Source organism: Dipodomys merriami, unplaced genomic scaffold, assembly GCF_024711535.1.
Source record: "Dipodomys merriami isolate MVZ:Mamm:240054 unplaced genomic scaffold, mDipMer1.0.p SCAF_114, whole genome shotgun sequence".
NCBI classification, from domain to species: domain Eukaryota; kingdom Metazoa; phylum Chordata; class Mammalia; order Rodentia; family Heteromyidae; genus Dipodomys; species Dipodomys merriami.
Genome location: NW_027202427.1, coordinates 2,764,205 through 2,786,601, shown reverse-complemented (window position 1 = coordinate 2,786,601; position 22,397 = coordinate 2,764,205). Strand labels below are relative to the sequence as shown.

General features: G+C 55.4%; 1 protein-coding gene across 4 annotated transcripts in view; it reads left to right on the top strand.

The window, feature by feature from the left end:
* The first annotated feature begins 521 nt into the window (after positions 1-521).
* Positions 522-22,397, top strand: part of LOC138822732 (sodium- and chloride-dependent taurine transporter) — an 83,429-nt gene continuing 61,553 nt past the window's right edge. Inside the window, exon 1 of one of the 4 annotated variants that reach the window (XM_070015648.1) lies at positions 522-540. Coding sequence is in view for 2 of the 4 variants with exons in the window: in XM_070015645.1 (XP_069871746.1) it covers positions 14,754-14,809 (56 nt within the window). In the remaining 2 variants the exon portion in view is untranslated. Of the gene's footprint in view, positions 541-12,531; positions 12,839-14,749; positions 14,810-22,397 lie in introns of those variants that run through there. The other 3 variants (XM_070015646.1, XM_070015647.1, XM_070015645.1) reach the window with 3 other exon arrangements.

Below are 22,397 nucleotides of genomic sequence, written 5' to 3'. Positions count from 1 at the left end.
CTCCCATATATTTCTCCAACACTGACTCTTGGGAAATTTTATTTTATTTTATTTTATTAATTGGGTTGTTCAAATGTAGAGTATTGCTTTCTTTCATTTTTGAACTCTGACCCTTATGCTCTTATTCAGCTACACACACACACACACACACACACACACATACACACACACACACACCTGCACATGCACACACCTGGGCACTTATAGGCACAGTTCTCCACTACTTGAGCCACACCTCCACTCCCATTTCAGGCTTTTTGCTGGTTAATTATTGATGAGTCTCCAGAATCCCCCACCTTTCAAACCAGAAATGTGACTCTCCGCCTGCTGAGTAGCTAGGATTACGGGTGTGAGCCACCTTGCGTGTACCTGTCCACTACACCTGAGATGGCAGAAATCCACCTGACACTTGTACCTTTCTTTAATCCTTCCAGCACACTCTAGAAGCAGCTGCTCTCCAACCTCATTTTACAGGTGGGGAAGTGGAGAACCACAGAGAAGGAAGTTAGACATCTTGGCTCTTCTCACCCCAAATTCTCTGTAAGTAGAAAACCTGCAGGGGCCAAATATCCTGGGTATCCAGGTAGGATAGGACTGAGAGAGGCAGTAAGAGGGCAGACAGCAGGTGGGACTGGATGGTACTTGGAGAGTGGAGGAGACTTCAGGAGAAGCTTGAACTCAGGGCCTGGGTGCTATCCCTGAGCTTTGGTGCCCAAAGCTGGTGCTCTACCACTTGAGCCACAGCTCTAATAATTGGAGACAAGAGTCTCCCAAATTTTCCTGCCTGGGCTACTTTAGATGATCTTCAGATCTTGGCCTCTTGAGTTGCTGTGATGATTACAGGCATGAGCCACTGGTGCTCAGCTTCAAGCTTGCTGTGATGATTACAGGCATGAGCCACTGGTGCCCAGCTTCAAGCTTGCTGCCCTTTCCTGTCAGTGTGGGCACACTTCCTTTGGCCGAGTGCAGGTGGATGAGATGGAATTCATAGGCCTGAAGGCTGGCATTCAGTGTCCTGGTGGGATGTTTGGGTGTGGAGACAGAGGGCTCCAGCTTCTCAAGGTCACGCTGATGCATCTGGAGGGCCAGTCTTGAGGCTCAGCCCACTGGCCTCCCTCCATCCCACATCAGGTGTGGAGGTGCTGATGTAGAGGTATAGGGAGGACCAGACCAGGAGCAGTCAAGCAAAATGCACCCAGGCTAGACTGGTTGACAGAGCTCAGCCTCCTGTGTAAGGATGAGCCATGCGCTTGGGGGTAGATGCGGCAATGACATGAACCCTGCAGGGAATCGAATCCTTTCCTGGGCTGGTGGGAAGGTTTGCAGTGGGTGCTGGGCAGTCCAGTTACAGGAGATTGTAGAGAACTCCAGGGATTCCATCATTTGGAAGACAATAGGGAACTACTGATGATTGCTTAGAGGAGAGACATGGTTAGGTGGATTTTCCCCAAATGGCGGCATGAGGCTGGGGAGTCGCCAGCCTGGCCTATGTCAGGATTTAGAGTCTTGGGCCCACCCTTTGGAAGAGTGTCTCCATGTCCCACGGGCTTGGCGGCAGGCGCTGAGTTTGGAGCTGACCGCACCCTAGGGGTGTTCAGGATCCAGAGAGGAGCAGAAATAGAGACAGCAGTTCAAAGAAAGGGACCTTGTAGTAGGCTGTGCCAACCCTGGGTCACACTCTAAGGCCATGTTCCTGTAGACAGGCGCCCCAGCCGTGCCAGCTAGAACCAGGTGGGCAGGGGTCCAATCTTGCTTGTGTCCACTCCTGCCCAGGTTCTGTCACGAGGGTGGTGGCTTTATTTCCTGTTGGCAAGGCCTGGAAGCTAATCTCACCTACCTGCCTCGTTGAGCAATTGTGAGGATCAAGTGACTTGAAAGCAAATAAAGAGCTAAGAATGAGGCTGGCCCCTGAGTGTTTGGAGCATTCCTGCTGCCAGTCGCCTTTCCCTGCCTGCCTGCCTGCCTGCTCCCGCTCTCCAGCCATCCATATTTCCTTCTTCCCTTCTAAACAGCAGGCCTCCATCTGCTCAGGTGTGTTTTATAAAAACAAACCAGCTGACGCACACAGCTCCCTGAGTGTCTGCTGGTTAGGAGGGGCCATCTCACCCCAGCCAGGGCTCAAGAATCCACGGCAGTGCGTGCTCCCCCCTCCTCCTCTCCCATGGACCTCAGAGTATAGTGACAAGCTTTAAAAAAAAAAAAAGCCTTGCTATGTAGCCCAAGATGGCTTCAAACTTGAGATGCTCCTGTCTCAGCCTCCTGAAACTGTTGGGACTACAGGCGTGTGCCACCACAGCTGGTAACCAAATTGTTCTTGAGGTCTGAGGGGTGAGGTTGGTGGTCCACTTGGTGCTAGAATAGCTAAATCCACAGTGATTCATGGAATATGAGCTGAATAAACCCCTAGGTAATACCACAGAGTTCAGATTTTTGACAATACATGTGCTTCTGTTTTTAAATTTTATTTATTTTTTTCTGGTGTTAAGAGATCAAACCCAGGTCACATGTATAAATTAGTGATATATATATATATGAATTAATTTTTCAGTGCTGGGAATGAAATCCCAGGCCCTTAGGCTTGCTGGGAAGATATTCTACCATGGAGCTATATACTGCCAGATTCTAAACTAGTATTTTTAAATTCTAATTTTGAAGCCGGGCGCTGGTGGCTCACGCCTGTAATCCTAGCTACTCAGGAGGCTGAGATTTGAGGATCGCGGTTCAAAGCCAGCCCGGGCAGGAGAGACCGTGAGACTCCTATCTCCAATAAAAAAAACCACCAGAAAACCAGAAGTGGCACTGTAGCTCAAGTGGTAGAGCGCTCACCTTGAGCTGAAGAGCTGAGGGACAGCGCCCAGGCCCAGAGTTCAAGCCCCACGACCAACCAAAAAAAAAAAAAAAATCTAATTTTGAAAATACTTTAAGAATCCTGAGTCTATAGATTGCTCAGCATGCCTGAGGTATTTCATCTCCAGCACTGGAGAATGATCATCATCATCAACATCAACATCATCATGATGAGAGGGAAGAGAAAGAGATGAAGGAGGACAAGGAGGAGGAGAAGAAAGAAGTGCATTTAGCCCCCTCCTTCACAGTGCTGGGATGGAGCCCTGGGTCTGTGTGTGCCAGCCACAGCCATAGAAATTATTTCAGGGGGCTGGGAAGGTGGCTCAGTGGTAGAGTGCTTGCCTTGCATGCATGAGGCCCTGGGTTCGATTCCTCAGCACCACATAAGCAAAAAAAAAAAAAGAAAAGAAAAGAAAAGAAATTATTTCAGTGCATTTGATCAGGCCGTCTATTTCCTGCTGTTACTACATTGGTTGAAGCAAAAGGGCCGCTGATAGGGGAATCTTCGGTCCCACCCCTCCAAACTTTCACTCCCATCTCCCAGGTTTTCCTGGAACTCCATGGAGCCAAGTCTGTCAATCCCAAGGAGCCACAGCTCAGAGGGAAATGCCAGCACTGCCCGAGTGGTGCCCATAGTCCTCGCCACCTGGACAGCACTGAGGGACCGCCTGGTCCCCGGCATCCTTCCCAAAGGACTGATCTGAGCAGAGCGCCCAGGCTTCTGTCAGGTCTTCCAGGGGGGACTCTTCATGTAGCTATGTGAAGAGCGTCGGACCCCGAAAGATATGCGGACGTCTCTCCCGCCACCTGTGCTGGCAACTTAATTTGGAAATAGCCTATTGGAAGCTGTAATGGAGTTCAGGTGACGGGCCATCTGGGTGGGCCTGAACCCAGCAGGACTGGGGGCCTGATAGGAGGGAAACATGGATGGAGAGAGATACGGAGGTTGGACAGGTGATGACAGAGACACACGGGAAGATGCCACCTGAGGTTGGAGGCAGGGAGGGATCCTGCTGTGAGCCAGAGTGTGGAAGGGAGACACAGGAAGGACTGGCAAGAGCCTTGGAGGGCGCCAGGGCCTTGACTTAGGCCTTGCAGCCCGCAGCACCCTGGGAGGGGATAAGTCACTGTTATTTGATGCCTCCCAGTTTGTCAGGAAACTAATACTCCTCCTAAATTCTCATTTAATTTTCTTCCAGACACACTCAGTTTTCCACAACTTGCACATGGTTTGCTAAAAAAGTAAAACTTCCATTACAGCTATAAATAGAAGTCCATGATCCTTTCCATAAATAGATGGAGTCTTAAAAGTGAAGACAATGAAAGCCAGCCAGCTTAGCGGGGTGCAATTGCTTGGTGGCTCTGTTTGGGGGGCACCTTTGTTAAAAAAAAAAAAAAAGTAGGTGAGGATGGGGGTTGCCTGAGATGGAGTGCTTATATTGAGCAAGTGAGAGGCCCTGAGCTGCGTCTCCATCACTAACAGAGAGAGAGGAGGGAGGGAGGGAGGGAGGGAGGGAGGGAGAGGGGAAGGAAGGAATAAGAGAAATTAACAAGTAGCAATTGATATTGAAGACAAAAGCATAGCTTGCTGACATACCTTCTGACCAAAAAGAGAAAAACTGGGGCTGGGAAGGTGGCTCAGTGGTAGAGCGCTTGCCTTGCATGCCTGAGGCCCTGGGTTCGATTCCTCAGCACCACATAAGCAAAAAGAGAAAAACTTCCTTCTACCTGAAAATGTCTCATTTGTGGAAGTCTCCAGTATTAGGAGAAAAATCAGGCCCTGAAAGGCCCAGTAATTTGCCCAGGGTCACACAGTAAGTCAGAGGAGGGTCTAAACTTGAATAGATCTCCTCTGTGCTTTCCAGGAAATCAGACTTGGTCCCATCCAGGGTCCCAGGGTCCCAGAACTTGTGTGGAAGGCCCTGCAGTGAACCCAGGGGCACAGAGCAGGGGTGATAAACTATGAAGGTCATGCATACAGACTTCCTGTCACAATCAGCCTGGCCACAGCCAGGTAGACTGTAGAGTTATGCTCCAGACCTGAGAAATTTGGCTCACACAAAAGGCATAGGCAGGGCTGGGAAGGTGGCTCAGTGGTAGAGCGCTTGCCTTGCATGCATGAGGCCCTGGGTTCAATTCCTCAGCACCACATAAGCAAAAAGAAAAAAGCCAGAAGTGGCCCTGTGGCTCAAGTGGTAGAGTGCTAGCCTTGAGCTGAAGAGCTTAGGGACAGCGCCCAGGCCCAGAGTTCAGGCCCCATAACCGGACCCAAAAAAAACCCAAAAAAACAAAAGGCATAGGCACACTGAAGATCAGAAAAGGTTTCTTGTTGTTGTTGTTGTGGCTTTTCTTTTTTTGTCGGAGGTGGGACTTGAACTCAGGGACTGTGCCCTGTCCCTGAGTTTTGTTTTTTTTTTTTTTTTTTTGCTCAGGGCTAGCACTCTACTACTTTGAAGCACAGAGCCACTCCCAATTTACTGGTGGTTAATTGGAGATAAGAGCCTCACAGACTTTCTGCCTGGGCTGGCTTTGAACTGTGATCCTCAGATCTCACGATTACCAAGTGAACCACCAGAGCCCAGCTGTTTTTGTTTTTGTTTTTCTTTCTCAATGTACTTTGCCATGAGGAAAAATAGAGTAATGCTGGGAGCCATTCCACCTCCCTTCACACAAGAGCCCACACTCAGTGACAAAGGTCAGGCACCTTATCTCCAGAGCTGGACACCTCCCGCCCTTGTCTTGGCTGCAGAGGTCTCCTGGGGTGTTCCAGATGGTCTGATGTCATCCCCAACTTTCCAGCAGTGGTGTGCAGAGGACCCCGCACTCATGCAGTCAGGGTGGTGCAGAGCCCAAGCCTTTCAACCCGGGGTGGAGAATAATAGCTTAAAAGCTGCTGGTAACATCAAAGCCAGAGACAGGTGCCTGCCCCGAGGCCAGGTCCTTGTTCTCTTATGGCAGTCCACTCCACCCCTGTGCCAGTGGCACCTAGAAGCCATCAGCTCCTCTTCTCTTCCAGGACACCTCTGGGATCTTCTTGGTAACCATTTCTTTCCCCTCCCATCCTCCAAGATGGGACCTTGGCCCAGGTGAGGTGTCCGAGACATGACCTTCTGATTTGCCCATTGTATTGTTCCACCATCCTTTCTGGTCTTCCGCTTTCTGACTGTTTTTGTCATCTTGGCAGAAATAATCAGAAGGATACTAATATTTGCAAGCAGTCACCTTGGGAGGCCCTGAACTTCACATTGACCTTGGTCAGGGCTCTAGTGCCTCCCTCATAGGGAAACTGAGGCCCAGTGTCAGGCCGAACCCTTGTCTAAAGTCCTAGCAGATAAGGGGCAGAGCTTAGAATCCAACAGATGTCATTTTAGATTGAGAGCTTACACATCTGCCCCAATGGCTTGAAACTCCATGGGGAGGAGCCTTCTCAGCTTTGCTGTGTGTCCTAGGGCAAATCACTTACCCTTCCTGGGCCTGTTGCCATAGGGAAATGGCCTTGGGGAATGGCTGGGGTCCCCTAGAGCTGAGGGAATTCTGAGACTCCAGGAGTGGACCTTGGCCCGGCCTGTGCAGGCTCAGAAGACCAATCCCAAGGCTTCAGGGTCCAATTAAGCAGGTCTCTGATCAGGCCATAAGTGGGCACAAGCAGTCAAGGAGTTCGCCTCTGCAGCTTTGTTTATTGTCTGGAAGCTGGGAATATTTTGAATTGTTGTGCTACAGACAGGAGGGGGAAATAGACAAATAAAAGAAGGCAGCGGCTGAGAGGCACCCCAGCAAGAACGGGAGGAATTAGGCCAGCCTGGGTGCGTCAGGCATCGGGATGCTCTGGGCTCCTAGCTTGCCCTGGCCAAGAGGTCCCGGCTCTGACGGGACATTCACATTGCCTGAAAACAGTCAATTAAAAAAGCATTATGCACAATTAAATTAGTCTTTCTGAGTGGGGCACCTGGCATCAGGGTGGAACCCAGGGTCTGTGGAATGCATTCTACCACCCAGCTACCCCTACCCAGCCCTGCTGATTCCCACTGATTGCAAGGGAAAGCCTGGAGCAATGGTTCTCAGACTTGAGCTGTCTGGGAACTCCTGCAGGGCTTGGTAAATGGTTCCACACATCTGCTCCATCCCGTTTCTGATTCTCTCTCCGGTGCCCTAGTACCGAGGCCTAGGGTCCAGACAGAGAATTCCTGTCCTGTAGTTGGAACCATGCCCATCCCACCCCTGCTTGCCTGGAGTCTGCATGGAAACAGCAGCCCCAGTTGGAAGAGGATGTAGCTCAGTCCCTTGTCACTTGCAGGGAAACTGAGCCAGAGACTGGAGGGCCTCAGGGGAGTGAGTGTAGTGCTCACTGGTTTAGGGCTTGGATCCCTACCTCCATGGGAAGATGAGGAAAGAATCCTGGGTGTGGCTGAGCACACAGTCCTAAGGCTGGCCCTTTGCTCCCAGCCACACAAGTGGTCGCTTTTGTGACCTGGCCTAGCATATGTAAGGCCTTGGTTACATCCCCATCATTCCCCCCCCCCTCCTTCCCCCCCCACAAAAAGACTACTTATATCACAGAGTCCAAGGTAAATGCTACATAGCATTTGTTATACTGCATCGTCTCCATAGCTAATACACAGGCAATTCTTCTAGTACAGCACTTGCTTGGCAGGCTTGCTTGGCTGGTACCCTACCACTTGGGCCATGCCCCCAGCCTGGCTTTTTGCTGGTTAATTGGAAACTGAGTTCCAAGGACTTTTCTGCCTGGGCTGGCTTTAAACTTAGATCCTCTGAGCTCAGCCTTCTGGGTAGCTAGGTACAGGCACGAAACGCCCCTAGGTGCCAGGCTGGCAGCAATTCATTTTCTTTGGCTAACATTTTCAGCCTGAGGTTGCTTGCATCAACCAGAGGACCAGGCACACAGGGAAATTCACTGATGTGAATTCGCACTGGGAGTTTTGCAGATGTACTGTCTACTTCTGTCTCCCCAAAGGGTCCGGGGAGCCTTCTGTTGAATGCCCACTCCCCCAAGCCCCCGCCCCCAAGCTTGGAAGGCTGCAACCTATCACTTGCTTTACCTGACTTCGAAGCGAATAGAACTGCAGGGGTGTGGCCTCTGGCATTTGGCTTTGTGATGGCACCTCCAGTGTTTTGAAGACCCCTCCTGCTTTTATGCAACCCCGGTGTCCTTTTCTTTCTCCAGCTGTAGTCCTTCCCCATGTCTGTCTTCTGGTGGGTACAGCCCCAGCTCTTTCCATTGGGGATGATTTTGAATGGCCTGGCCATCCACCTTGTATAAGTCTTTGTGTGGATGCATGCTTTCATTTTCAATACCTGAGTGTGGGGTTGCTGACCTTACAAGAAATGTCTAACCTGATCTGAAACAGAGCTATCCCCCCCCACCCCCCATCCCCCCCCTCACCATGCCGTTTTATGTTCCCAGCAGGGAGTGGACATGGCAGGCTGGGGGGCAGGGAGCCAAGGAAGAAGTAGGCCTCAGCGCTCACCTGGAAGGGAGCCGGTGGTGCCTGCCTGCTCCTGGGTGAGCGTAGAACTTCAGAGTGGCTGCCTGGGGCATTATGAACTAAATGTGGTTGTGGGTCCCCTGTTGGAGATGTCTCTACCACTGACATCTTCCCAGTCTGGCTCTGGGGCAGAGAGGAAGAGAGGGGAGGAGGAAAAGGGAGGAAGGGAGAGAAGGAGAGGGAGAGGGAGAGGAGGGGGGAGAGGGGGAAGGGAATGGCCTCCAGGCCTTATCCCCCACAACCACATCCGGCAATGGTTTCTTGAGCTCTTCTGGGCTCCAGGCTGGTGCAGGGCACTGCCAAGGACCCTGCCTGCCTCCTGGCACTTTCCATCTGGGGCTGTAAGTCTGGCTGAGCCCCAGGCTGCAGGAGAGCAGCAAGCAATGTGCTCTGGGGAGGAAAGGGCCTAGAACTGGAAACACTCAGGGGCTAGGTGTAGGGAGGGCTGTCGGGGGAGGGCTGGGGGGAGCTTGAGTTCCACACGGTGGGCGGTGTGCCAGGGACCATGCTCAGAGCTTCCTAGAACCTCCACTCCATTCTCCCAACAGGCTGCCGCAAGGGTCAGGGTGATGGTTAGTCTGGCTGTAGGAATCAGGACACTGAGGCCTAGAGCAGTCATATTTTTGTTCTGGGTCACACTGCTGGGGGAGAGATGAAGCTGGGATTTGTTCGCAGGATGGGGTGGGGGGTGAACAGGCAGCAAGGAGCAGCCTGAAGCTCTGATTGGCTCTGTGGACATTTGGGTGTGGCCAGGAGAATGTGACTGGACAAAAGGAGGACCCATCTCTCACCACCAAAGGTCCCCTGTCTCGTCAAGGATCCTTCCAGGAATGAAGTTGGGCGTTTCGAGGCTCTCCTCTGCAGGGCTGGTGCCAAGTGGCTTCCTGAGCTGGCCAGATGGGCCAGCATGTGCTATACCTCTGTTAGCATTGCAACATCGCTGTTGGTGTCCTGCTAGATGACACCAAGTCTTCCGACAGGGATGAGAGATCTTGTTGGACTGATGTTATGATACGATTGAAAACTGCTGCAAAATTTACTTTTCCAAGTCTCACTGGCTGTCCGTGAACGAGTGAGTGAGCAAGTATCTGCAGCTGGAGCAGGAAACTTGGCCATCACCTCCTCCAAGGCCCCCAGGAGCGCTGCCAGCTCATCGATTTTCAGACTTCAAATAAGAAGAGCTAGTCCCAGTGGAATTGCAGCCTACTATTTGGCTTGTCCAGAGGAAGTTCTGCCTGGCTTTCCTTGAAGGTCTCTCCTAGTTGCCAGCCTTTGCATTTTCCTTGGTGCCACAGGCTCTTCCTGAACCTCCCAGCTTTCCCTGGCCGGGGTAGGGTGGGTGTGGGGGTGGGTCTTAACTCCAGTCCCCTGCAGCTGATCATGGAACCCAGGGAACCCACCTACCTACTGCAGGGGAACAGACCAAGGAAACTGCAGACAAATGGGATTGGGCCATTTACAGCCTTATTTTGCCCTTTTATTCCCCCAAGTAAAAACACCAGTCACCCTGAGTGTTTGTTTGCTTGCTTTTAAAGGGAGGATCTTCTTGTGTAGCCCAGATGACCTTAAACTCATTATGAAGCTCAGGCTGGCCTTGAACTTGCCTGCTCCATTGTGTGTGTGTGTGTGTGTGTGTGTGTGTGTGTGTACCAGTCCTGAGTTTGAATTCAGGGTCTAGGCACTGTTCATGAGTTTCTTGTATTCAAAGCTACCACCACTTGTGTCTATACTTCTGGCTTTTCTGGTAACTAATTGGAGGTAAGAATCTCACAAAATTTCCTGATCAGGCTGGCTTTGAATCTGGATTCTCAGATCTCAGCCTCCTGAGCAGCTAGGATTACAGATATGAGCCACTGGGACATGGCCTTGGAGTAGTTGGTGACTCCCTTCCTGCCCTTTTATTTCCCACCCTTCCCTCCATTCTCCGTCTGTCTGTCTGAGTTCTTTGGTTCCTCTATTTCTTTTGGTGCTGAGGTTGGAATGGGGACCCCACCCCCCCAGCCCCAGGCTGATTTTTCTCTGGTAATCAATGATATACTGAAGCTCCCGGATGGCCTGGGTTTGAACCCCAGCCCAGCTGCTCACCAAGGAATGACTGTGGGCAGGCAAGTCACTTAATTTCTCTGTGACTCCAGCTTCCCCTTTGTCAATGGGGACTGGGGTAGTGCTCACCTCCCCGAGCTGTTCCACTGGCCTGCACCAAGCTTATAGTTAAGTGGTACGTGAAGGTGTGTTAAAAAGCCAGGTGCCAGTGGCTCACTCCTGTCATCCTAGCTACTCAGGAGGCTGAGCCTGAGGATCATGGTTCAAAGCCAAACTGAGCAGGAAAGTCTGTGAGACTCTTATCTCCAAAAAACCACCAGAAAACCAGAAGTGGCTCAAGCAGTAAAGTGCTAACCTTGAGCTGAAGAACTCTGGGACAGGCCCAGAGTTCAAGCCACACAACTGACAAAAATAAAAAAATTAAAAGGTGTATTAAACAAAATAAAAACCAGGTGCAGTGGTGTAGAGCTTCAGGCCTGCAGCCCAGCCCAGCTCAGGGCAACTCATCTAAAAATACAGTGCACGCATATATGTGAAAGGCTCTTGTGCCCACAGCATGCCAGGCTTGTGAATGACTGCTGGACTCTGCAGGGAGGGGCCAGAGCCTCCCCCCCAACCCCACGCAGTGGCCCTTGGCTTCCTCAAAGCCTTCTGGGTTCAAACCTCAGCCCTGGAGCCACTTCCTCCATTTGTGATGGCCTGCCCCTTTGCCTTAGTCCCCGAGCTGTGTGGGCAATGGCACGGCACAGGTGTCTGGAGAGTTTTCCTTTCTTTTGGAGAGACAGTGTCTTGCTGTGGAGCAGAACCTGTCCTTAAACTCCTATCTTCCTGTCTCTGCCTCCTGAGTGCAGGGATACTGGTATGCCCAGCCTTACGCACTCCGCAGCTCAGGGAGGAGGAACCTCACACACATCGGGAGACTCAGCCTTCTTTTCTCCTTCAGCCTCAGCTTCCTCGCTCTAAATGGGTGTGATCACGCTGCACCAACAGGAGAAGCAAGCCGTCTGGCCGATGGCCCTCTTGGTCCTAATGACCTGGCGCTCTGCTGGCGGCCCCTAGGTCAGCACCCACCGAGCGGCAGTGGCCCTGGTGTGTCTTGGCCGGCGTTTGGCTTTCCTGTGGGCTTCTGGAGGGAGGTCAGGTTGAAGCCCCGAGCGGCGGGCCTCGGTGAGGGCACTAGCTGTGAAGAAGGGTCGCGTCTGGAGTTGTGGCTGTGCTCCAGGCTGGCGGAGGCCTGGGCCGGTGCGGCACACATGGATGGAGCTGGCTGGGGAAGGGCTGAGCCGGAGACCGGGCAGCTGGGTTTCTGGAGGACCTCCTGGCGGAGGTGACCCATGCCCAGGCCCAGCCCCGATGCGCCTGTGGACGATGCTGAGGACCTGCTCCATCCGAGAAGGCAAGAAGAACGGCCCACTCCCCATCCCCGTTTAAAAACAGTGCCGCGGCACCTCTCAGGAACCGGGAGCCCCCGGGGGCCAGCAGCCCGACGATCGGCCACTGTGGTTACTCATTTTACAGATGGAGGAAGGCACAGAGAGACTGAGGAACTTGCCCCAAGTCACACAGCCAGGGTCAAGCCGGGCTGGGGCTGGCGCGTGTGTGCGCGTGTGCGCGTGTGCGCGTGTGTGATGGGGGTGCTTGGCTCTGGGGCCCCTTTCCCAGAGCAGGGAATCCAGGCCGGGAGACCGCGAGCACCGCAGTGCAGGGGGCGCAGCCCCGCCACAGCCCCAGGTGGGCAGGGGAGGGGTGGGGTGTGGCGGGAGCTCGGGTCGGGGTCTCGGGCGCTGCCCGGCCGGCAGGAGGAGCCCGCGTCAGCCCCCTCCACCCCGCCTCCCCGGGGGCCCGGCCGCCCCGGCTCTGCCGCGAGGTGGGCGGCGCCACCCGAGGAGCGCGCGCCGGCCCGGCGAGCCCGGGCTCTTTGTGTGTCCGAGCCGGTGCGCGCGCGCGTGCGCGCATACGTGTGGCTGAGCGCGTGCGCGCGTGTGTGTGCGTGTGTGTGTGTGTGTGTGCGCGCGCGAGTGCTTCCCCGCGCCCGGGGGCGTGGCCGTCGCGCCCGGCCCCGCCCCCGCCGCCAGGCCCCGCCCCGGCCCCGCCCCCGGCCCGGCCGAGCTGGTATTTTTCCACCCAGCAGGATGGGTGATGCTGAGAGCCGCCTGCTCAGACAACAGACACGCGAGGTCAGGAAGAAGCCGCTTATAAATTACCGCTTCCTCCGCGCCGCCGCCGCCGCCGCCGCCGCCAGCGCCGAGCTCCGGGCCCCGGCCGCGGCCGCGCCCCGCTGCCCGCGCCGAGCCCCGAGGACCGCGAGGACCGCGAGCCCCCGGGCGCCCCGAGGCCGCGCCGCGCCGCGCCGACAGCGAGGGCCAGCGCGGAGCGCAGCCCCCGCGGGCCGGACCCCGAGCGGGCGGGCAGCCCCCGGCCGGCCGATCCCGCCGCCGCCCCAGGTACCGAGCGCCGGCCCGGCCCGCGCAACCCGCGCGCCCGGCCTCCCCCGGCCCGGGGTCGCCGTTCCCGGGGCGGGACCCGGCGTCATTGTTCCCGGCGGCGGAGGGGGCTCGGGCTCCCGGGGCTGCGGCAGGTGTGAGCGTGAGTGTGAGCGCCAGCCCCGCGGGCGACCCGGGCGCGGCGTGCTCCGCGGCGTGCACACGTGCACACGTCCCGGGGCGCGCGCGGGGCTCGGGGGCCCGGCGTGCACGGCTGCCGCACCTGAGCGGGCCGCCCGCCGCGGGGTCGCCGCGCCTCCCCGGCGCCGCTGCCGTGCGCCCCCCGCGCGCCCCCCGCGCCTCCCCGGCGCCGCTGCCGTGCGCCCCCCGCGCCTCCCTGGCGCGGGCCGCGGCGCCCGGGCCCGGGCCGTGGACAGCACGTGTCTCCCCGGGTCCCCGGCCCCCGGAGGCCGAGCGCCCAGGTGCCCGGGGCTGCACCTGGGACGGCGCCCCCGGGACCCGCAGGGCGGCGTGTGTGTGCGTGTGGCCGGCTGGCGGCCGTGCCAGCCCCGCGGGCCCGAGTCCGGGGACGGGGGGACCCCGAGGGCCAGCCTGGGGGTGACAGGCGGTGGGCAGGGCCCGGGAGACGCGTCTTCCTGCGGGCTGCTCCCCTTCCTCGTTCGGGTTCCTCTTTGGGGCCGGCTCCCTGGTCTCCCCCCTCCGGCCCAGCCCCGGAGGGGATCGCGGGCTCCGCCTCCGGGAGCCCCGAGACGCAGCCCGGCCGCCCGGCCTCGGGTGCTCCGAGAGAGGCGTGTGCTGGGCACGGCCACCGGCCCGGCTATTTTGGTCCCCGCCGAGCCTCTGCCAGACCCTGGCCTCCCCCAGGGCCAGCCCGAGCCCCGGGAAGGCGCCGGGGCCGCTTCCTGCCCCGGGACGTACAGCGGCTCGGCAGAGCTCCCCGGACGCTGATCCGGGGGCTCCTGGGGCCTCTGATGTGCGCGGCCCACACCGGAATCCGTGTGACCCGAGGTCTCCGCTGAAATTGAATTAGTCTCCATGCGGTGGCTGCGAGGGAGGAGCTGGTCCTGAGTCTCCTCGCCAGAAGGAGTTTATTTTTATGAGCGAGCTGTGAGCGCTTAGCAACCGCCTCGTCCTCCACCGGGGACCCGTGCCGGGGTGCGGGGTGGCCCCAGGCCCGGGCCCGGGTTTAATCACGGCGGTGTCGGGGGTGCGGGGCTAGAAGGGGCCTCCTACCACCTGCTGAGACTCCACAGAGCGGCCCGGCGGCCAGAGAGGTTCTTAGGCCTGACTCAGCCTTCAGCTGACCTTGGGTATTAGTTCCCGGCCTCAGTCTCCCCATCTGTAAAATGGGTAAGGCGTCCTGGCGCCCGTTGGGCTGGTACCCATGGGGCCGGGAGCTAGGGGAGCTGAGTGCACCCTGTCTTCATGGTGACCTTGGGTGATTTCTCTTGGAGCCCCGGGCTGTCCGGGCAGAAGAGACACAGGACCAGCCTCCCCGCGACCTTGAGGGGTTGAGGGAGATGAGGCTGAATAAGCTTGCGGTAAGCTGTAAAGCCGGGTTGGGCTTCAGAGCTGCCGATTAGAGTGTCACGAGGTCCCAGGTCACAGTGGTATGTGGCAAGGGCCTCCGCGCAGCCCGAGCCTTTGTCCCCTGGGGACACCCTTGTACTGCCCGCCCGTGGCGCACCCAGAGCCTGCCTCCTGCACCCAAGCCCCCCCTGCCCACGGCACCTCACCCTCCTCTGCCCATCCCATGCTGCCTGCACCACCCCTGCTTGGCAGGGCCCGGTCGCAGATGGACCGGTTGAGAGCCACCTAGAAGACGGCCCTGGATTGGACAGTGACAGGATTAGGCTTCAGAAAGCCTGCACTGCACATGGCCAGCCGTGAGTTTTGGCTCCATGGGGCTTCTGTTATGATTTCCCAGGGAGCTGAAGAGCCTCTGGGGGCCGGAGACGATGAGGGCCAAAGGTGAGGCTTGGGTGAGTTAAAGGGATCCATTGGTGCCTCTGTTTTTTTCTTTTTTTTTTTTTTTTTCTGGGAGCTGTTCGTTAGCGGATGTCAGCCCCCTCGTCCCCCATCTCCTCACCCTCCCCAGCTGGAGGAGCTACTGTGGGCTCTGGACTCCCTGTTTTCTAACCCCCCCCTTGTCTGTCCATCAAGGAATTTGGGGACTGTGGTTCTCTGAGAGTTTCCAAAGGTCCCCAATGATAAGACACTTGGGAGTCACCGGGCACATTCCCGGGCACAGGAAAGAGCTGTGAAGTGAGCTACAGAGACACCCTGGTACGCTGCTGGCCACGGCCAGAGGCAGCCGGCGGATCCCCGCTGCTGCGGACGGACTGGAGCGGGACGCAGGTTCTTCGGGTCTGTGCCTTACTTGTTGGTGTTTGCCCACCTTCCCGTGCACAGGCTGTTGGTTCTTTGCATTCATGGCTGTGGGTGGATCTGGAAAGACCCGGCATGGCTCAGGGGAAAAGGGAGGTCCATTTTTAATGTGCTGTACACTGTTGGTTGATAAACATTGGCTCTGGTCAGGTTAGAACAGGCATTAGATACAGGATACATTGTTGGCTTTCCAGATGTTCACACCTCTCAGAGGGAGGAGCAGTTGCAGTGACCTTCACCATGCATGGTGTCCTGAAGAAGACTGGAGTGACGGGGGGGGGGGGGGGGGGGGGGGAAGGGGGCAGAAGAATGTTCTTCAGCCTCTTAGTGGAGGTGACATCTGAGCTGCTCTCCTCTCTCCTTGTAGAAACAGGGTGGACTGGCACTCGGGCTAGGGCGTAGCAGGTGCAAAGGAACCTGTCCCCAGGGTCCCAACTGGAGAGAGGACCAGGAGCCAGGGTTGGATTTAGCAGGACCAGGTGGCAGGGCCTTGGGTGCTGGGCACATGGACTTTATCAGGAGGACAGCATAGAAAGAGGCTCTCATGGGCTTTGGGGACAGCAGGGCAGAAGCCAGTCAAGCCTGAAGCCTAAGAGACTCCTGGTGGTGAGTGAGGAATGAGGCTGGGGTGCAAGAGGCAGGAGTGGTCAGGCCCCAGTGGGGCCACAGTTGGGCAGGGCACGGTGCTGTTTCTGTGCCAGTGAGTCTGGCCCTGAGCTCTTTGTGTAAACATGGGGTGAAGCCTGGACATGCTGCTTTAACAGGCACACGGGCCATTAACCTCCCTGGAGCACGCAGCCCAGGTGAATTATGGACAGGGCTGTGGGGTTCCCCTTCCCACCACGCCTGGGGCTGGTGCCAAGGCTGGGGGGCAGGGGCACGGGAGGCTTCCAAAAGCCAGACCGCTGTCCTCAACAGAACAAGGGGAGAATTATCTGGAACAGGTTGTGGGGTGCCATGTGCCCTCCTGTGCAGGGTGGGGAATGTCTAGTCTGCAGGACACTTAAGGACCAAGCAGCCACTTGGTGCATGACAATAACAGGCATGTATTCCTCTCTTCGGCAGCCAGTGGCCATCTGCCTGCATCGATCATTTTGTATGGTCCTCAACGATGTTACAAGTGTTTAAACGGTCCTTGGCAGGAACAGGGTGTCTCAGCTACTTGGGAGGCTTGAGGCTGGAGGAGGATTGATTGAGAATGATAGCTTGAGCCTAGGAATCAGAGACCGGCCTGCCCGACCTAGCAGGAACCCATGCCCACAAAACAAACAAATAAAAACAATAAAAACCTGCCAAAACTGCTGGGTGCTGGAGTCTCCTGTCTGTAACCCAAGCTGTGCAAGAGGCTGAGATCTGAGGATTTTGATTTGAAGCCTGACTGGACAGACCAATCTGAGAGACTTGTATTTCCAGTTAACCAGCAAAAAGCTAGAAGTGGAGCTGTGGCTCAAGTGGTAGAGCCCCAACAGATTACCAGGCCCAGCCAGGGCACCCAAAGTAGAATGGTCACGAGGTGGAGCTACCTGGGTATCTGTATTTTAAGTTTTCTTCTCTGGTTATTTACTTATTTACTTCTTGCTGGTCATGGGGCTTGAACTCAGGGCCTAGGTGAGTTCTTTTGCTCAAGGCTATCACTCTACCCTTTGAGCCACAGGACCACTTGCAGTTTTTTGAGAGGATGATTGGAGATAATGGTGTCAGAGGGACTTTTCTGCCCAGGCTGGTTTGGAACCACATTCCTCAGCTCTCAGCCTTCTGAGTTGCTAGGATTCAGGTGTGAGCTACTAGTGTTTGGATATTTATTTGTTTGTTTTGTTTGCTTAGGACAGAGTCTCTCAGGCTGGGCTTAAACTTGTGAGCTCAAGTCATTCTCCCGTCTCAGCCTCTTCTGCATCACGAATATAATAGTTCCCTGAGAATTTTTTTCTTTTGTTCAAAAAAGCATTTTAAGTGACTTGGGGTGTGTCTTTGATCAGCAACCAAAGTAAAAATTAAGTCAAATTTAAATTGATGCCTAATACTCATGTATTGAAACATAGAGATTTCTAAACAGTTTAATGAATTTTCACAAATGTATATGCTATGTAGCCATCACCGATATCAGGATAGGGAACCTTCCTACAGCCCCAAAAGAGTTGTCTTGTGTTCCTTCCCTCTCTCGCTCTCACTGGAGATTGAACCTAGAGTCTCACACCTGAGAGGCGAGTGCTCTCCCACTGAGCCACATCCACAGCCCTCCGATAACCGCTCTCGATTTCTGTCACCATGCGTGTCAACTCTGCATCTTGCACTACCCCTTGAGCCAGGCCCCCAGCCCTGCTTCGTGTCTTCCTGCCTGACATCTAGGCAGGATGGGGGCATGCACCAGCAGGACTCCGTCCTACAGAGTTGGCCACCTTCTTCTGTTACCCTTTTTGAGATGTCAGTTACCGGGATTACTTGCTTCTGGAAGAGCTAAGTGGAAGGATCCTGAGAGAAGCGGTTCATCTGTGAATAACTTTCATTTATAATGGCTCTGTTTTATTACTAGCTATTGCTAGTATTGCGAGTTTGTAGATGAAGCTTTATCTAAGAGTGTATATCTGGGAAAAAACAACAGTGTCCACGGGGTTTGGTACTGTGTGGTGTCAGATGCCCCCCAGGGGTCTGTGGAAGGGGAACTCAGCCGCAGTTGGTCTGTGGATGTACAGTTTGGTTTTCCCAGGGTGGAGTTTTGTGAACTAAGCTCCTGTGAATATTCACATTCCATCTTTGTGAACCTATATTTTCATTTGTATAGGAAATGACTGGCTGGATCGTAAGGTAGATGTGCTGGCTTTATGAGAAACTGCCAAAGATTCCTTTTAAATCAAAGCAAAAATAACATACTTCAAGAAATACAAAATGGATAAAATAAAAAGTAGTACTTTCAGATCATTACGAAAGCAAGTAGGATATAGGTGGAGGTGTGTGGCTAATTAACTGGCAGAATATATGATTGGCAAGAACATACATGCAAGGCCCTGGGTTCCCTCAAAAATAAACTTCACTGCAAATAAATAAATAAAGGCCCCTAAGGCTATACATTGCCCTTCACATGCAGCTTTGGCCACGCCCCTCAGGTGTCACAGATACAGAACACTTTTTACCACTTTCTGGATCTACTTTCATTTTATTTTCAGTTTCCTCTTTGAGCTTTGTTTGGGACTCGCTCAGTAAGCTTGCAGTGGTTTTGTTTTGCTTTGAACAAAAATAGCATCACAATGTTCTTGGTTCTGCCACTTGGTCTATTCAAACAACGGACCATTGTGGACCTAACGCACGTAGTCAGAACCCACAGGATTGCCAGCTCATTGTGCATAGCCAGCCTTGCATTCAGGAGCCTTTGACCTCTTCTGTCCCAGCTAACCCACTAGCCCAGAGAATGATCCACCCCACCACCGATGACTTTGAACTTCCCCTGCTCATGGACAAAGGAACAGCCTGAGCCTGTCAGAGAGGGTTTTGTTGTTTTTGTTTTGCCAGCCCTGGAGCTTGAACTCAGGGCCTGGGCACTATCCCTGAGCCTTTCTGTGTTCAAGGCTAGCACTTTACCACTTGAGCCAAGGCACCACTTCTGGCCTTTTCTGTTTATGTGGTACTGAGAAATCAAACGCAGGGCATCATGCATGCCAAGCAAGCACTCTACCACTGGCCATATTCCCACCCCCTAGAGAGGGTCTTATAATGATGTCCAGGCCAACCTTCAACAAACTCCTGGGCTCAAGTGATCCTCAGCCTCAGTATCCCGAATGGCTGGGGCTGCAGGCATGGTCTGCTGGCCACACTACAAGTGTTTATCGAGCAGCAATTTTATGCAGGCATGGTGCCGGGGTAAAAGGGCAGCGATAAGTAGAAAAGTCCCTGTTTGCAGGTAGCTCAGTCCCACAGTATCACAGTGGGAGGGAGGGGAGCTCTGCCTGTGAAGCAAGGAGAAGATGTATATCAGGAAGTTAATGAGCAATCCTGGGTAGTTTGTACCGAGGACCGGCATACAGGAGCCTGTGGCAGGTGTTGCCGTGGGAGTTTGGACCTTGGGCTCACCCGCTGTCCAACCCTGTGGTGAGGATGCTGAGCTCTGAGTGAGAGCAATCACCAACATCTGAAGAGCCCTGATAGGCGGGTGCTGGGGGCTCACACCTGTCATCCCAGCTACTCAGGAGGCTGAGATCTGAGGATTGCCATTTAAAGCCAGCCCAGGAAAGTCCTAGAGACTCTGATCTCCAATAAATTACCAAAAAAGCCAGAAGTGGAGCTTTGGCTCCAAAGGCAGAACACTATCCTTGAGCAAAAGCAGCTCAGAGACAGTACCCAGGCCCTGACGTAAGCCCAAGACTGCAAAGAAAAGGAGAGAGCCCTGTTCTTTTGTTCCTTCCTCTCCCCTGCAGTGCTCATTCCCCCTTGTGTGTCTGGGGGGTGGGGTCGTGTTTCCCTGGGACCGGAACCTGGGTCTTGCACATGCGGGGGGCACGTGCCCTACCGTGGAGCCACACCCAAATCCTGCCTCAAAGTAGTGATGGTGGCTATACGCAGAGTCTCTGTTCCCCAGGTTGGCACGGCCGGGGGAAAGGCATGCTAGCTAGGTTCAGTGTGACCCATCTGCCTGGAGACACCCCAGAATCCAGGATGGACCTCCTGGAAGGCTCAGAGATGCATGGAGCCTGGTCTGCAATATGCAGCCCTGGCCCTGGCTTGGTTCAGGAGGACTGGGAGAAGGGCAGGCCCGGGCGGCAGGCTTGGTTCTCAGTGTGCTCACTGGGCAACTCCCTGCCCTCCCTGAGCCTCCGCTTCCCCGTTAAATAGTGCCTCAGACCCCATCTCTGCACAGTCCCTGCCTGTGCAGTTTGGAACCGAGGGCTGTGCCCTCCCCGCCCCTCATCCCCGGAGGACACCTGAGTCTGTGGCAGGGTGGATGTCAGCGCGGCCTCCTCCGGGTCCCCAGGACTGCCGGGGCCTCTACACTGTCCAGGAGCCTACCATGTTGCTCTCCTGCTCAGGAGCCTTCAGTGGCTCTCCGCGCCTTGTGACACCAAGTCCAAACTCCTTAACCCGGTGTTGGGGGCTGGTCAGGCTCTGACTGTTGCGGGTGCTTACCCTCACTGTCCACAGTTCCTGCTTCTCCTTGTGGCTCTTTCAGCCTGCCCATGACCATCCCTCAGCCCACAGCTTTCTCCCACCGCTCCTTGTCATTCTAGAAGCATCCTGCATCCCAGAACAGTGACTGACCCATAGGAACCCCTCAAAGGACATGAATTCACCCTGCTGAGTTCCTGTAGCTTTTCCTCTGGCCACGGTCAGCTTACTTGTCCACCTGAGCACAGACCTGTTGCCATCCACCTACTTGGTATGGTAGTACACACCTGTAATCCTAACCCTAGGGAGGTGAAGGCATGAGGGCTGTAAGTTCAAGGTCAGCCTAGGCTATGTAGTAAGACACTTTTTGTTTTTTTAAAGATGCCATGTATATACATGAACCATAACAGGAGCCCTGACCACATCAAAGCCCCAGCCCAGGCCCTGTGATAGTCTGGATGTCGCTCCTGGCTTGCTGTATGACCTAGGTGAATCTTTTCCCTCTCTGGGCCTTGTATTTGCGGTAAATTTGCTGGATAAAGGGACAAGCCTTCTCTCTATTCACCACGTGGGCTGCCCATCCCTGGCATCCCTCTAAGGAAGCAGTTGTCTCCCTGTTGGTTTCCCAAGGTGTTGGGACTCTGAGAGAAGGCACCCCAGTTCAGGCTCTTAGTTCCAGGAGGACACCCAGCTGAGCCACAGCCACCAGCCTCGAGAAAGAAGAATTTCTTCTAGGAACAATGTGTTTCCTTCCACTCTTGGTAAAAGAATATAAATGAGAACAAGAAAAAGAAGCCAGGCGCCGGTGGCTCATTCCTGTCATCCTAGCTACTTAGGAGACTGAGATCTGAGGATCGGGGTTTGAAGTCCAGGCAGGAAGTCCATGAGACTCTCATTGCCAGTTAATCACAGAAAAAGCTGGAAGTGTCACTATGGCTCAAGTGGTAGAGTGCTAGCAAAAAGTAACTCAGGGACAGTACAGCGCCCAGGCCCAGAATGAAAGCCTGGGACCAGCAAGAGAGAGAGAGCATGCAAAACCAGAAAGCCCACACATGGCATCCCTGTCCCACCAGTACCGCAGGGCCTTGTTCTGTCTTGGCTCCTTGCTGGTGGTGGCTTTAAAGGTGACCTGCGGTGCGTGCGCGGCCTGCCGAGTTTTGGCCACCATGTGTGCAATGGATGCCCCTGGCTGTGTGCCACGGGGGTACAGCCGTGCAGGGTGCAGTGTGGGGGCGACGCAGGGGTACAGCCGTGCGGGGTGCAGTGTGGGGGCGACGTGCCCTCCCTCCCTGTCGCTGCCGCAGGTGCCCCTGTGTGCCCATGCTCCTTGAGCCGGGGCCCGCCCAGCCCCCACGGCCGCACTTTGCCGGCGGGCGCCTGCAGGTTGCCTGGGGTCTGGCTTCCGGCTGCGGCTGCGATGATTCCCAGCGCTGACTCAGTGCAGGGGCAGAGGGCAAGGTGATTACGGAACCCTTCAGCTTCTCACTCGGTGTCCAGCCCCCGCCCTCCCCTGGCCGGGGCAAGTCGCAGGCCTCTGTCACGGAGCTGGGGTTCTGGGGACACCCAGGCCGCCACCGCCCTGCGCGGAGCCCGCGGTGCCTCCCTGCCAGGCTGGGCGGCAGCTCCCAGGGCAGCCGCAGCGCCAACTTCTGCCTTGAGTTCCGGGCAGTGAGCTCCAGCCAGAAGGGTAATTTGCTTTCTTTGAAACTCTGCGGAAGGCAGAGAGGAACAAAGGTGGCCAGGCTCTTCCGAGAAAGCCCCGAATCTGTCACCTGGAGCGCCGTGTTTTATTGCCTTGGCCTGGGCAGTGGGCAGCGCTCACCCAGCCTCTCCGAGGGCCCCGCCGGCCGCTGCGCATCTCCCCGCCGCCCATGGGGTCATTAGATTGGAGGCTGAGAGGCAGGGAGGATTCTCTTCCCTTTCTCAATATGTTTTTGCCACTGACTCCAGCTTGCTATCACCACGGGCCTGGAGGTGGACCGGGAGCTGAGTGGCTCCCAGGGTGGCTTGTTCGGTACGGGAGGTGGCAGGATGTTGTAACAAAGCAGCGATGATAGCAACACGGCGCAGGCAGCCACAC